We start from the raw sequence: 15,612 nt of genomic DNA on the forward strand, positions 1-15,612 counted from the left end.
CCCACTGTACTGTCCCCAGCAAGAATCCTAGACCTTCACCAGGAAAGTGGGGCTCCTTGCAGATTCAATGGTTCAGGTTTTTAAGACTTTTTAGAAAGAGGCCTCTGTTTCTTTAAAATGTAATTGTAAGAAGTTACTAAGACTGGTAAGAGTTTCATTTGTGTGGCTTCTATCAGACTTCTCTGTTCAGTTGGTGTAGGATTTGTGAGTGCTGAGTGTGTGTGCATGTGCAGGTATGTATGCATGCATACCTAATACAAAATAGAGGCACCAGGTAATGAGGTGGCAGTGGTTGTACTCTGCTCTGCAGTGCTTTTTGTGACTTTTCCCATTGTGCCGTGCCTCTCATTTTCAATTTGCCTTTGGTAGAAACATATGCTGCATAACTCAGCTCTCTGCTCTGATTCATAGGCAGTGATATTTACAGTGTAAACGGAGTGCTTGCAGTGCTGGGAGATGTGGACTTGGTCCTGGGTTTGTCTTCTTGGAAACTCTGCTTGTGACACTGTTTTCTTCTCAGATGCTTTATCTTCTCTTTATGGTTAACACAGCTGTGCTACCAGTGCTGCAAGATAGTTGGCATGACAGTTATGCATCTATTGTCTGCCTTAGATAAACAAAAACCCTTAAACCCTTTTCCTTTTCTGAAGATAGCGTCACAAGGAGAAGTAAAAAATTCCCCTAGAAACAGGTCAACATCAAATACAGCTCAGTAACATTTTTTTCCTTCTGTACATGTTACATTAGCAACTTCAATTTTAAGGTAATAGCAGTTTCTCATGTAGATCTATGTGAGGTCAGTAAGTTACAAAAAAAAAAAGAAAAGTATTATTTAGCTGATTTTTAAAAAAAATGAGTGTGGTCTTAGACTTCTTTAAACTACAGTGGCATTGAATTAGGGGTAACAGCTCCTTATTTAGGATCGTGAAAGCAGTAGAGTTCTCTCAAGGACCACTGAGAAGGGAAGTCTAGGCATCAAGGTTTATCTGACCAGAAAGGTGACCCCCAAAGTTGCTCTTTATATAATCATACTGCCTTGTTAAAACTCCACTAGCAGTCATAGCCTTGAGAGGTTAGTAAGCGGTGCATGTTTTGGAATTAAATTTGGATTTTTTTCTGCCCTCAAAATTTGATGAGGACAAAAGTGTTTGCAAAAAAAATAAAGGAGGTGGCAGGGTTCACCAGCAGCACTGGGGTTTGGGTTGCTGCTAACCACCTTTGCAGAGGTTACATCGCCCTCTTGTGTGAAGCCCCAGTCATTTTGGTATGAAATCCAGTTGAATCGGGTATGCAGAATGTATGTTGGCTTCCTTTCGGCTGTGCTTTTGTGAAACTGGACTCTGTGGTACACCACGTGTGTGGTAAATACACTCTGCTCAGATGCACCCTACCCCCTTCCGCCTGTCCCCGGGAGATACGAAGATTTACGAGTGCTTTACAAGCTGACACAATCAATGTCATATTTTATTTTCTTTTCCCTTTCCTATCAATAAAATGGCAAAACAAGTATTTTCTGTCTGTCCATTTTGGCATGAGGTCTACATGTCAGACCATGTCCAAGAAGTATTATGTTCTTGGCCTGCCAACTGTTTCAGTATCCAATCAGCAAAGAAAATATACAGAGAACAAGAAAAGAGGCTTTTATATTATACAAGAAAGACTCTGTTGAATACAGTTGATTGACATATGAAAGTTTATAAGGGGTGCTCGTGTTGATGCTGTATATTTAATAATCGTGTATAATAGTGGTTTGATAAGTAGGTGGATATTGATGGAACTCTTGAGAACTATTGGTTGATTGCTGGCCTACTGTACAGAGTAATTGTATTTATTTTGAAAAATTTCCTTACATTGCTGTGTCACACATGTGGAATGTTATCTTTATAAATTGTGGTGTGTGAATCGAATTTGTATGACAGCAACTTTTGAAGCAATGTGCTTAAAGTTTTCTTCACTTTTCTTTCTTACAGGCAGAAATTACGAATGCCAGTCTAGTACGTGTTCACCTTGAATGCAGTTTACCTAACGATGCATATCAGCAAGTTAAGGTATGTTTTATTATCATTTTACTTCTATTTAAGTTTTCGTATTTTAATCCAAGTTTAGTGGGACGCTTTCCAGAGGTCTAGAAGTTTTAGCAACAATGTGATTTCCAGTTTCTCAGTTTAAAGGAGAAATGTGCTTTTAGCTGTGCTTTTATAAAGCTGTACCCTGTGTTATAAATTAAATGTCACATACATCACACTATAACCTTTAGGAGAGGAGGAGATGGAAAAAGACACCCCCCAAAAAAACCCCAAACCAACCCAACAGGCTAAGCATTTTAATGTGTAGGTGTTGTATTATTTACATGAAGTACAAAAGTGATTAGATTCCTGCAATTTCCTTTCTCCAGAAACGTTTCACAAGTTTCTGGTTCACACTGGCAAGAGATCAGTGAGCTGAGAGGCTGAAGTCTGGGCTGTCTGGGCCACCTTTGAAGGTGGGCGTCGGGCAGAGCTGAGGAGGGGCGAGCTTGTTAGCAGAACAGTCCCCTCCAAAAGCTTTGAGTGTGCAGGACAGTGGGTCCCCTCCTCCTCCTGGGCAGTGCCATCTGAATCTCCTCTTACCCTCTCTCCTCAAATGTCCTTACACAGTAAATGGGTGTTGGCGCACAGCAATGAGGGCACTCGATGGGGTATCTTGGTTTTTGTTGGATCACATATATAAGCCTACACTGTGAAAGAAAGGCAGCACCTTTCTTTCATCACGTGTGATGAGGCCCAGACTCCATAGCTGGTTTTCTGTACATTACACATCATAGTGATCCTGTGCTGTTTCACTCCCATGTTTGATTCTTGCATTGCATTGGTGAGTAAGGCTAGGCTTGAGATGCACCTGAACATTCGAGATTGCACGTAGTGCAGCTGCCCGCTCTTTGATGCCGGCTTCCCAAGGGCACACCATCCCTTTGCTCCAGTCCACAGCAGCATCCTCTCCTGTTCCTGGCAGCAATTTCAAGTACTGAGAATTTCTTTGATGCTGTGTGAGCGGTGAACTGGCATCCCATTCCCAGAGATGCTTCCCGACTCCCACTGTACCTCCTTACAGCACTTCAGATTAGCTGAAGTTATTTTGCTGCTGCTTTTCCTCCTCCTCCTCCTGAGCAAATTAGTCCTCTTAGTAGGGCATCGAAGCCTGAGTTCAGCAACCTTCATGGTGCAATGCAGGACAAATTTTTGTTACTCACTGTTGATTGTCTAGTTTTGTTTTTCTTTGTTGACTTTAATTTTTTTTGTGAAATCATGTCTGTGTCTTTGTAGTTGCTAAGACTCAATTGTCTTAACAACAGCCACTGCTTAGAGAAGGAAGTAAGATCCTATTTGTATTTATCTGAAGTATTCTAGCCAGAAGACAGTGTTTTCTATTAAGAATTGTACGTATATGTTTGTTTTTTTAAAATTACTTCAGTGAGAAATGGACACAAAAAACACAGGATTTGGAAAAATTAACTATAAACAGACCAGTGAACATGAACTGTCTTCCTACCATTAAGACACATGCATCAGTCTGTTTATGGCAGATTTTATTGAAGGCAGAGGATTTAACAAAGGAAACTGTTTTGCAGTCCCTGAGGTGAGACTGACTAAGACAGTTTATAAATTTGCATTCTTTCAAGGTTCAGTGTCCTTTTTGGTTGTTTTTCGTCTTTGTTTTTGCTGTGCTGTCTGTACTTGCGCTGTCTTTGTTTTCTGCAGAGATTTCAGCAGAGGTCCTTATTACTCCTGTTTTACCAGCACTTTGGTGCTGGAACCCTAGTCTGTTAGATAATACCTTTGATTAACTTCTCAAGATACCTTATTATAATTATTTTTTCCATTCCCTCTCCCAACACACACACACCATATCCCCTTGTCTCACTCCAGAGTTGCTGTTTTATGTCCGATGACCCAGTGCTGCTAGAAATGAGCTTAACGGTAAGAATGGAAAATGCCCAACAAGATTTTGTGGAGCACAGACAATACTTACTGGAGAATCTTTTTGTAGTTTATGTAGCAATGGAAAAAACGAAGTCCTCAGGTAAGTCCTGAATATGATTGTTAATTGTAATAGAACTTGGTTTTATACGTAAGCTGTGATTTGATGTGCTAAATAGAATCAAATTCAGTGGCAGCCATATTTTGTGAGTAAGGGAGAAAACCAGTTTAACTAAACACAACTTATCAGCCACTTTGATTAAGGCAGAGTTACTGTTTTAACAGTAACAGTCCTGTTTATAAAGGTAAAGATTGTAAAGTTGTAAAATACACCTCTTTCAATCTTTAGTGCCCCATGCTTATGCATCTGCTTAAATAGTATGGAAAGATGTCATGGTCCTTCGATTTCTACAACTCCATTTCTGGTTTCCCATTAATTAAATTAAGAATAATAGGACTGTGAAAACAGAATGGTTTGTACAGTACTGGGGATAGTGCCCATTGTGGAAAGTAGGGTAATGAGGTCATACAGATGCGTGCATCGTTTATTCTTGTAAGCTAGAATTCCGCAGGTGAAATGATCAACTCCTTGCCATTTCTTTATGCCACATTTGTTGGGTGAACAAATCATCTAAATCCAGGGGATTTTAAATCCTTTATAGAGCTTTGTAGTCAGTTTGAATAGCTTTTTTTTTAGATGTTACTACCAGTTTTACTTTCTCATTGAAGAAGAAGAAGGAACTACTTAAGAATCCAGATTAAAATAATATTTTTAAGACACTAAAGAAAGGTAGACACTAGTGAAAAAAAAAAAGATCTTTCCATCTTTCAAGAAGTTCTCTTCAAGACCTAGTCACAAAACAGTATATGCTGTTCCCCCCGTGCCTGTTCTGTGATGTGATATTTACACAGAGCGGAAACTGAAATACCCACTGTAAGCCTAGTTTCCCTGCTGGTGAGGTACCAGTGCTTTGTTATGTTGAGTTGTGGAGGTACATTTATTCTGATGCTGGTAGAGAATTATTCACATCTGTCGTGTCAAGGGTGCTTGCTGTTAACACTTTTGATGGTTAAAGTAGTAGAAGTATACTTTTAAGGCTGTTTTTTGTTAAACATAATGCAATTATAACTCCTCACTCTGTTAGAGGTCGGTCATATAAGCCCTTTGGACTTGCCGTCGGTGGAAAGTTCCATGTCTTGTTCCGTCACTACCGATGGTGGCTTTAACATCTCAAACAGCAATGCTTACTTGCCTTCTGTTTGTATAACTGAATGACACATGTGATCTTGAGGGAAAAGTCTAACAAAAGGGAATATGGTGCCTCTGTCTCATTGTGCAGAATGTCCTTTTATGTCAGCCTGCATCTACTTATGTAATTCAAATATAAGCAAGGGCGAGAAATGAGGTTATGTGTGGTGACCACCCTGGTATAATAGTCATCTCTTGTTCTGTCTTGCTGCTCTTCTTTTGATCCTCTGTGTCTTCGTAGTGTCCTGTGGATGGGAACATAGCTTTGCCAGTGCCAAAGGCTGGTTACCCAATATAGCACCTTACTGGCCGGTGAAAGCTGAGTTATACCCATCTCCTGTTGCTCTAGTCAATAGATTACTACCCTGCCAGGTGATAGGACCATTCCTGTTTTAAGCCCAAAAGATGTAACGCATGAAATGCAGCTTCACGGTGTCTCCTGAGAATGCTTGCTGTTCAAAGCACACAAGCCAGGATCTTGCATAGCTGTGTGCATATACAGAACAGTTTTTACTGGACTCTCTTGTGCTATTGATAGGTTGTCCCTTAGACTTAGAAAGTTACAGCTGCATCAGCCATCCTTCTTTCCTTCAGCTGTGCCTCCTGTCTCCCTGCCTGTAGGAGAGGGGGGACTTGTGCTCCATCTTGTATTTAGGAGATAATGGAGGAAGATTCCCTGTTGATGCTTGCCTTCATGTTTATGGGCAAAAATCATGAGTGGATTTTTAGTCCTTTATGAAACAATTGTCAGCTCAAGATGTGAATAGTTCTTCCTTGTTACAATGGTAGCTCTCACATAAAGATTTTTAAATTTAAATTGGGATTGCTTGTCATATTAGTATCTGACAGAAGCAAAAATGCTTCCATCCTTGGTGAACTTACCTCAGTGTTCATTCTTCTGGACAGGTGATTCCTCGGTAGATGTCTACGTCATGCATACTGGGAACAGCCTTGTGCATATACAGGTAATCATGGGCTTCAGGAAGTCATATTTTAGGGTGTTGAATTTGATTGGGGAATTAATTAACCCACTAGCTTGCTCTCTAATAGCAACTTGATTTTGCTGGTGGCAAATGTCATGCTTCTATATTTTTAAAATGTGCCCAAACGACTAACAGATCTTTTAGATGACGAGTTGTAGTTTATTTTTTTTTTTTAAGACATAAGATCTGTTAACTTGAATAAAAATCCATGGGTTGATTTAGAAGGTGTGAGAAAATGGCAGATATTGTCCTGCAAATTTGACAAGAAGATACACTAATACGGGAGCTACAAAAATAATGGTAGTACTGCTGCAAGGATCATTGTGTCTTGTCTTCATGCAGGAAATACGGCAGTTGTCACAAAAAGACACATCACCTGTGGAGTTTGAGCCAGTACTGCTATCTTCATCATCTACTAACTTAACAAAAGTTGCTTCTATTTCTTGTAAAGGTACAGGATACATTTACTTATAGATAGTATGATTAAACAGGATTTTATTATAAAAGGGTGGCTTTTTTTCAGCAGATAGATAACCTGAAAGCACTCAAAATCAACTTGTCTGGACTTTTTGGAGAAGGAGGATGAATTCTTTCTGCTAATTGTTTCCACCATTTTTGTGTATATATGCTTCCTCTTGTGCCAGTCGAAGGCTCTAAGCTATACGTATTTCAAAAAGGGGAAGAAAACATTTGCTAAAATGTTAGCTGATTTTACAATAAGCATAATTATTGAATATGCTTTTTCAACATGCTTTTATAATTTGTGGTTATTTTCCTGTTTCCAATATGTTTTCTAAAAGGCTATTGTGCTTGGGTGGTCATTTTCTATGACATTTCTTGGCAGAATCATTGAAGAGGCTTGCCCGAGACCAGGCATGTTTGTGGAAGAGCGAAGATTAACATTTAAGCATTCCTGACTCCAGCCTGTTTCCTATTCTCACCACTAGACTGCAGTGCATAGGCTTTAAACATTTATGAAACAGGCTGCATTCATGATGACATTAGGACTTGTTTTTCCTAGCAAAAAAGGACAAATAAGAAGAAAGAAGGGTCTATATTTTAATTTTTTTTTTTTCAGAACAGTTCTTCTTTTATTAATAGGAGGCGGTGTGCACTGATAAGTAAGAGTGCTGTGCCAGTAACACGTGGTTAAAATTGTCAGATTGCTGTTCAGAGCCTTGCTTTGTGTGCATTTTTTGAAAGTGTGTAGCATTCATAAATTGTGCTTGGAATCTCTGAAAATTAGGACATAAGCAATTGGATGCTTTGCTCACCTATGTGAGAATTGGGCTAGCACATATTCCCCTTTGTAGTGTTCTTCCAAGTCCTCACTTGAAAGTCACTGCAGATGTGCTTTTGTTCTGGCTGATGTATTCTCCTGTATGTCTCTTCTTTGTCCAGCTGCATCCTGTGACAGGGAAAGTCCTTTTGCTGACAACAAGAAGAATAATCTATTGGAGGGCACTACGACACTAAAAGCCTGTCTTTCCTGTCCTGTGATGGAAGGGTAGGTTGACAGTGGATTTTTGTTTGTTTGTTAATGCTCCCCGATATTATAAGAAGAATATTGCTTTGTCACTGAACTATTCCAAGGGCAGTGAAGAGGCTTCTACCTATTGTTGCCGTGTCATTTGCCAAAAAAGACCCGTGACATTTCAAGCAATAGTTCTGTATTGTATACAGGAAGAAATTCAGGAGCCAGTGAAAAGATATGCCTTAGCAGCTCATACCATAAAAATGTTGCTTAGAGTCTGTGATAAAATTGCTAGCATCCTTGTTAATCCAACACAGAAGTAGGATAGTTACAGAAAAACTGTGAAGTCTTTTCTTCAGTCTTCTTTTGTCAATGTCATCCCAACTACCGTATCACAAAGCGGTAGGCAATGTTGTACTATACAAGAGGATACAATGATTACCTGCCTACCTCTTTTACATTGTTTTGTCAATTTTTACTCTGCTATTATATGTAGGTATTCCAAAGGAAATAATTTTGTACTTTCTGCTCAAAACCTTAAAAGAGCCTCATTATGCAAGAGTACTACAGTTACCTTCTCTTATGCGGACCACTTACATGTGCTTAAGGACAATTGCAGATGTATTTATTTTTTCCTCTGTATTTACTGCAGGTATTTTGACATAGATCCTTCTGCAGCATTGTTTCATATAGAACCACATCATAATACTTCAGGATTTTGGTCTGTATGGTTTACAAACAATTTTGACTTCAGCATTGAACTGAATGAACTCTTCATAGCCAGAGAAACAAAGAGTATTTTAAAGGTAAGCCTTATTTCTACTTCGTACAATGGTTTGTTTTGGTGTAAGGATATGATCCTTTGACATACAAAATTGATTCTTTGAAGAACTCTCTGTTCTCAGAGCTGGTTGAAATCAGTTAAAAATAAAGGTATATGTGTGCCTGGAACTGTTAGGTCCTGAAGAGCTTACTCTCTCAATAGACGTTATTCACTATCTGGCTTGTTTTTGTATTTTTTTATTAGAAACTATTCTTTCGTTTGAGTTGCAGCTACAGATGCATCAAGTTATAGATCATTGCTCTGTTCTCAGAATTGTTGCATGTGTGTTTGTGCTCTGTGTAGGATTCAGCATTTCTTCACAGGCTGTAATGGAAGTCTTTAGTGCATGGATGAGCTTTGAAGTTTAGAAGGCGAGGCCAGTAATTTACTCGTGCAATTGCTTGATTCAAACCAGACAAATCTGCTTTATGAATAAGCACATGATGTAGGCATCTAATTGACTCTTTGTATATTTAGATAGGAGATTTACATATGTGCACTATATGGATCAGTTATGGGCACATATGTGTGTGTAATAACAGCAAAAACATGAAGAAAGTTTCCATTCTTCAAGGTACTGCTTGCACCAAAAATACTGTACCAATTTTAATTCAGTTGTCATTTGATTCTTTCTAGATTCTGAACTTCGTTGAACCTTTGACTCTACCTCCAGGCTGCTGGAATGTATTTTCTTTGAAACTCAGTGTGAAAGACACTGTAACAAATGTGCTTTCTAGTATTTGTTTGGTCACAAATGTGGGAATAATGTTTGAAATACCTCTGCAGATATATTCTACTGTGTCCAAGGTATTGTATTCAGTTGTACTGAATAATTATTTTGCACTGCTAACCAAACTGCAGCAACCTCTTTCTTAGGCCAGAAGTCTGTCCCCTAGTCCTGAAAGAAAAACTCAGTACTAGACCACTCTGTGAAACTATTCTGTAGCTGGAGAAGTTAAGCCCTCAGAGTTAAACAGCAGTGGAATTACAGTTCTCTGGGCAACCTGAATTCTCTTATTTAACTTGTTCAAATTATACAGTGAGAAACTGGAATTTGTCCTGTTGTTTTGTCGTGTGGTCAATTGTAGTTTTTGTTTTGTTTTTCCAGCAAGGAGATCTTCATTTTGAAGCTGTTGCCCACTGTGATATTCAGTGTTACTTGGGAAAGTCTGATTCAGGTAGGCTTATCTTGTTTTTTTTTTTTTTTACGCATCTGACAGTAGTTCTATTGTAGAAAATTCATTTTGCGTAGCAGCACTTGTCATGAGAATATTGAGATTCTTCATACAAGTACTTAGTTTTTTATGTCTTTCAAAAACATCCACTTTTCTGGGAGTACGTAAATGGCTTTGAGCAACCTCTAGTGAGTACACTGTGCAGTATTTCGGATCTCTAATGCCATAGCATGTGCTAAGCTATTGTTCTCTCTTGTAGTATTTTTTTGAACTTAATATTTAAGACTCTTCTGTAAGTTCTCCTTGGTGTTTCACTGCTCCTTGCTTTCTTCATATGCACGTTCTTTGGAGTTGTTGAGGTAGAATGATAAAGCTGTCAGCCAGCTCAAAGTGATTAGAAAACCTACATAATCTGGGTCCAGATCCTGGGAAGTCTTCGATGAAAAACAAAAAACAAATCTTGACCAATATCCTGCCTTAAGCCACAGTTAAATCTGAAGGCCTTCTATTTAGCTGTTTTTCATAGCAATAATTTCATAGATTTCTGCAAAAGACTGTTTAGCAGGCTTATAAAACAGCATCCCTAACGCTGTGAAACAGAAAGAAGGGCTCTCATTCTTTCTGGAACTGAGGAATCTGTCTGCAGGTACTGTAATGCTGGCAGCTGTTTTAAGTACTTGTCTGGCATTTGCCAGAATACAGTGTTAGGTATTACATGGACATGGCACTGCATGAAGAGTGTTGAATCTGATGAAAGCTGATTCAGAATAGTTTGTTGTTTTTTTTTTTAAATCTCTGCTCAGTAAGGAATTTCAGTAGGCAACTGGGTACCATAGGCTTTAAGTGTTTAAGAGAGTGCTCTCCTGAATGTGTTTTCAAGATGATGCTTTCCTGAAATGTATTTTCATATGAGGATATGAAGAAGACAGTATTAGCCAGTCAAATGTAAAAAGGAGAATTGAGGTGACATGTGGAAACATATGACTTGAAGAATTACTGATACACATGCACACTTAGGTACATATCTTAGAAGCAAGTGTTTGTTTTTGGTTTTGTTTTTTTTTTTAAATCTATATAAAAGAATATTCCTGATACAATTAAGTCCTCATTGCTTACTTTCTTTCCATTCTAATAATACACATAATCAGATCTTTACGTACAGGTATTCTGCCTTCTAACTTAGCATACTAGTACTTGTTAAACAGAAAAGTTTAGTGCACAAGCTTGAAAATACTCACCTAAAGAACTCATAGCTGGATTACTCCAGTCATCATCAAACTCAATTGGTTGCTTTAAACACTAAGGATTGTAAAATAAAATACGTGCACTTTCAAAATAAGACATTTTTGTTTTCTTTCAAAAGAAATTTGCTTTTCCAGTTCCTTTCTGCTATGTGAAAATGCTTGAGCCAATATGAGTCTAACTTTTTAAAAGGCATGAATCTTTAGACTGATGTAAAGTCTTGCAAATTTTATCTTAAGAATAATTTGAGAAAATTATCAGCACCTCAAAAAGAGAAGCTAAAATGAAAACACCATTTCTGCCAAACTGTGGGCTTTGTTTTGCTCCTTGCTGTGATATTATAATTTTGTACCACTGTGTACCTAGCAGAAATAGTATATGGTATTGATACTTTATAGGCATCAGTGGAGAGTTCTTTGTAAAGACCACTGGTAATATAATGACTTCATTGGCATCCATTAGTAAAAAAGGCTTACTAAAGCATACAAAGAGTACCTATTCTCTTGTTTGCATGTAGGATTACAGTGTTTTTGCAGATGTATTTCTTTAAGCAAATCCCATATGGATAGTAATATGTACACCCTCACGTATGCTTGCTTTGAAGGGGAAAAGTGGGTTGCCTTTTTTATTTCTGTGTCAGGACCCTTTGCAGATACCGATTACTCGTCTTCAGAAGTAGATTGATGGAAGGAGCAAATGTTATCTCTGTAAAATATGAACAATCTGTTATTGTTTTAGCAAATCTACTTTGGCAGAAGAGTCTCTCTCTGGACCGTTCTGCCTGGGATGTGGATTCTGAGCTTGCAAGTGAACTTTATGAAAGATGGCAAAAAACAAGACGTGGGGAAGCCTGCAGGTCTGTACAGAATCTATTGAGGTTCTTAATTCAAGCCAGTATAGTGTTGTAAGAAAGAATATTTCTCTTCTGAAGTATTCTTAATTAGAACAAACATTTTTGACCTTCCTGCACTTAAGTTAGTTATCTTGAAGCTCCTGGAGTTTCAGAGCACCCCAGACACTCCCAGCTTCCATTTCAAGGCACTGCCAGCGATAAGTAAACATTTCAGATGAACTTTAGAGTGTAAACAGTGTTCTGACTATAATAACTGCATCACAGCTACCCAGTGTGAAAGCAGTCAAAGCATATTTTACGAGATCATTTATGGAGTTGCGTAAGTCCTTTCATCAACAGGTCGCATAGTAGCCTTTTCAGAATCGGGGTCTTTGAATAGTTTTTACGGTTTTTAATCCCTAGTCTAATAGATACGGCATACTGAGGATGTTGGGAAGGAAGCAGTAGCTGTGACTGAGCAATTCTTGTAGAGATGGTGCATCAGTGACATCAGCCCCTTTCCAGAATAAGGAGGTAGAGTTGGTGAAAACCACAGTCATGTTGTAGGTAGAGAAACGGAGACTGAAGGGATGCACATAAGTTACACTAACTCTCTACTATTCCTGTATTACAGCCCTGTGGGCTTTATTTTATAAAGAACATTTTCAAAGAAAGATTACTTGATGTAATTTTAGGTCCTGGTAAATCATCATATTTTTTTTGTTCTTTGTTTGAAAGAAAAAAAAATAAAATTAACAAAGCCTTCTGGTTTTGCTAATAAAGCAGGAGAAGTACTTTAGGATCAGCTCGCTTTATTCACCAGATGAAGCCTGAAGAGGAGTCCTTTGCCTTTTTCTTGCCACGATTGACAACAGAGCCTGGTCTTACGCTCAACTTCAGTGCCACAGCAGTTAAAAGTAGTATGGTGAGGATGGTTGTTGTTATGCATTTACTGGGTTGATCTGTGTTTAGCTTGTTTAAATAACAAAGCCTGTGGTTAATATTTGGTGATGCTTAGCATTTTCATGCTGCTTGTAGATCAGTGTCTTGAAGTCTAATATAAGACACCAGATTTGTATCCCTTTGGCTCTTTGATAAGTTCCCTAATTGTAATATTTTAATACAAGGAGAAGAGTGAAGCAGTGTAGGTCTTAACTAACAATTGTTCGTGGCTGTTACAGCTTTCCTTGCATCATTGCGTAAGTTACATGCTTCTGGTGAAATAATTGAACCAGGGGACTAGGGATAGGTTGTACTGTCATTAATGATGTTTGTGTTTACGGGATGGCCTTCCTCGTGCCACTGCCTTATGTAACAGAAGTGTGTAAAATGTTTGTGTGAGATAAAACACTTGAGAGATCAGCAGAGCAATGTGTCTTCCAGCCACTGATGGTTGTTTCTTTCTCATTTGTCAGATTGTGGTCACTACTAACCTAGCCTGGGCCAGAACCAGTCATATGAAGATAATTTTCATATGTGCATATTGTGAATTACTTTAATATTCCATTTGTGCCATTTGATTGTCAGTCATTATAGTAACGTGTTATAATCTACTTGCATGCAGACTTCTGTGAGAAAGGGTGGCACCTCACTAACTTCACCTTCTTCTGTGGAAGAACGTTGTTCATGTCTGCTTGCGTAAATCAAAATCCAAATGAAAGGGTTGTTTAGGGGGGTGGAAGAGGTCTGTATTTTTGCCCATGTGGTTCTTCATGCACTCTTAGCTGTTTTTGCAAATGATGACATTGTGGTGACATATCCTGTTGTTCCATGCAGTTTTGTGCACATTATTATATTGCATTAAGAGAGAAGCCAGGTTGATGTCCCTTGAAAATGCAGATCATATTGCCAGTGCTGAGTTATTTTACCTTCCAGTTCTCAAGTATGTAGTTTTTAACTTTTTCTTTTCCCTTCCAAACTATTTAGGTAAAATATTTCGTACTAAGAAACCCTTCATCCTTCCCAGTTATGTTGCAGCTTTTGCCTCTTTCTTACTACTCTGATCCTCAAGCTTCACTGAGTCTGCTCAACAAATGGTAATGAGTATAACTATCTCAGGATACTCTTTTCCCTTTGCCATGCCTTATGGTTGTTGCTTATTGTTTGTTTTTATTTTTCAAAGTGTAACTTAGGTGGGGGCAATGCTCTGATCCATTCTGGAATGTATAATCATGTTCAGAGTAACTCCCTATATGACACATGACTTTGTAATGTACCTGATCATTGATAAAACCAAACAGAATATGTTTTCAGTAAGCTTATGTGTGCCAGACATAAACTATACTTGGTCATTTTCTAAGATCTGGGGCTTAATGCAGCTTGTGAAAACTGCCCAGGTGAGGGGAGCAACTTGCAGAATTGGGGATATGCATCTCCCTGCAAGGCTGGTTGGGATGTATACAGAATCTGTAGACTGATCAGCGAGGAGGAAGATAACTGAACATTCCCACTAGAAAAAGTTTTCTTCTTAGCTTTTTCTTAGGTAAAAACCTTGGTTGAAGAAGAGGAAAGAGGAGCCAGGAGAAAAATTCAGATCCAGAGCCAGGAGCCCCACCATAAATGTTTAGGGCCAGCTAATAAAATGTTCCTACATTGTTTTGAACTTTCTGGTTTAGAACTGAGAAGATTTAGTAAGAAATCTAGATGAGAGTTAGATGAACAGTTTAAAGGAGGATGTTGAGGCAGTGTGAAGTTCACCAAAATAAGCCCTGGCTGTCACACTTAACTTTGAAAAACTATGTAGTTGGTAGGACTATGTGCTTGGTTTGAGCCAGTGGGACTACTCACATACTTAGGTGTAACTTGCTTATTTGGGTTCCAAATCCCTGTGTAATTGCTTCCTTAACCTCATTTCTTTACATATGTATGTGCATATATATGTGTGTGTGTGTGTGTATATATACACACATTAATACTACATCTGTTTGCTAAGTATAATTCCCACATAGACTCTTTCTAGTGGTTTGAAATTACGTTTTCTCTGTATTTGTACACTTTTGTTTCTGCAGATCTTCTAGGCTTACCAGAAGTCACATCCACTAACTGGTTCTTTTTAAGCTAATCTCATAGAAAGTTATGACAAGTGAATTTCCAATTTAGTGGCTGGAGGTCCATTAGTCTATAATCTAAATTTTACCTATTGATTTTCTTATTTTTGTTTTTAATACCTTAATGTCAAATGCTTATAATTTGCTCTCAGGCAAATAATCAACTAAGTGAATTTGATTTGCAAAGTATGTGAAAGAAAATAGGAATTTGTCCCAAAGAAATAATGAGCATAAAGAGTAAATTAATGAGATTTGATAATTATTATTTCTTAACAGTTATGTGGACAGAAGATGCTTTGGGGCATTTGTGTTTGTGTGGCTTAGAAATCATATTTCTTGATTGTGATCTTTTGCAATATTGTATGCTGAGAGATCTAAAATGCCCAGCCATTTGACTGTTTTCCAAATGTGTGGAGTCCACATAAAACTGATTTGTATTCCATTGAAATGCAGACCCACATTTCCACTGTATTTCACATCTGCCAAAATGCAATTTTAAAAGTATTCTTTATTTAAGAATAAATACCAGCATGTAAAGTCATAAGTCAATGTAGTTCTGACAGACTCGGTTTGAAGTGCTTAATTTTTTGTTTTGATTTATTTAGGTTCGGCATAAATGTACAAGCTATTAATTTCACAACCACTGAATTCAGGCTCATGGATGAATGTTCTTACAGGGTAAGATGGCAAATTTTGATTGAAGAAGTGGTCTGACACACTAGAAAAAGCTTTTTTTCTAGCTACACTATATCTGAGTTGTTCCCAAGTACTATTTAAAGCAATTTAATAGTGTTTTCCTGATTCTCTGTCAGGTTTGTATTTTTGCAGTTA

At 38.1% G+C, this 15,612-nt stretch overlaps 1 protein-coding gene across 9 annotated transcripts in view; it reads left to right on the plus strand.

The window, feature by feature from the left end:
- Positions 1-15,612, plus strand: part of TMEM131L (transmembrane 131 like) — an 81,054-nt gene that overhangs the window by 44,077 nt on the left and 21,365 nt on the right. For 7 of the 9 annotated variants that reach the window (XR_015258520.1, XM_086747448.1, XM_086747450.1 and 4 more), the window contains 12 exons: positions 1,971-2,048; positions 3,906-4,059; positions 6,112-6,170; positions 6,531-6,639; positions 7,590-7,695; positions 8,315-8,468; positions 9,122-9,292; positions 9,594-9,663; positions 11,641-11,758; positions 12,518-12,659; positions 13,661-13,770; positions 15,387-15,459. Coding sequence is in view for 8 of the 9 variants with exons in the window: in XM_086747448.1 (XP_086603574.1) it covers positions 1,971-2,048; positions 3,906-4,059; positions 6,112-6,170; positions 6,531-6,639; positions 7,590-7,695; positions 8,315-8,468; positions 9,122-9,292; positions 9,594-9,663; positions 11,641-11,758; positions 12,518-12,659; positions 13,661-13,770; positions 15,387-15,459 (1,344 nt within the window). In the remaining variant the exon portion in view is untranslated. Of the gene's footprint in view, positions 1-1,970; positions 2,049-3,450; positions 3,616-3,905; positions 4,060-6,111; positions 6,171-6,530; positions 6,640-7,589; positions 7,696-8,314; positions 8,469-9,121; positions 9,293-9,593; positions 9,664-11,640; positions 11,759-12,517; positions 12,660-13,660; positions 13,771-15,386; positions 15,460-15,612 lie in introns of those variants that run through there. The other 2 variants (XM_086747456.1, XM_086747451.1) reach the window with 2 other exon arrangements.

The sequence above is a fragment of the Chlamydotis macqueenii genome, chromosome 4, assembly GCF_036417535.1.
Source record: "Chlamydotis macqueenii isolate bChlMac1 chromosome 4, bChlMac1.mat, whole genome shotgun sequence".
Lineage (NCBI taxonomy): Eukaryota > Metazoa > Chordata > Aves > Otidiformes > Otididae > Chlamydotis > Chlamydotis macqueenii.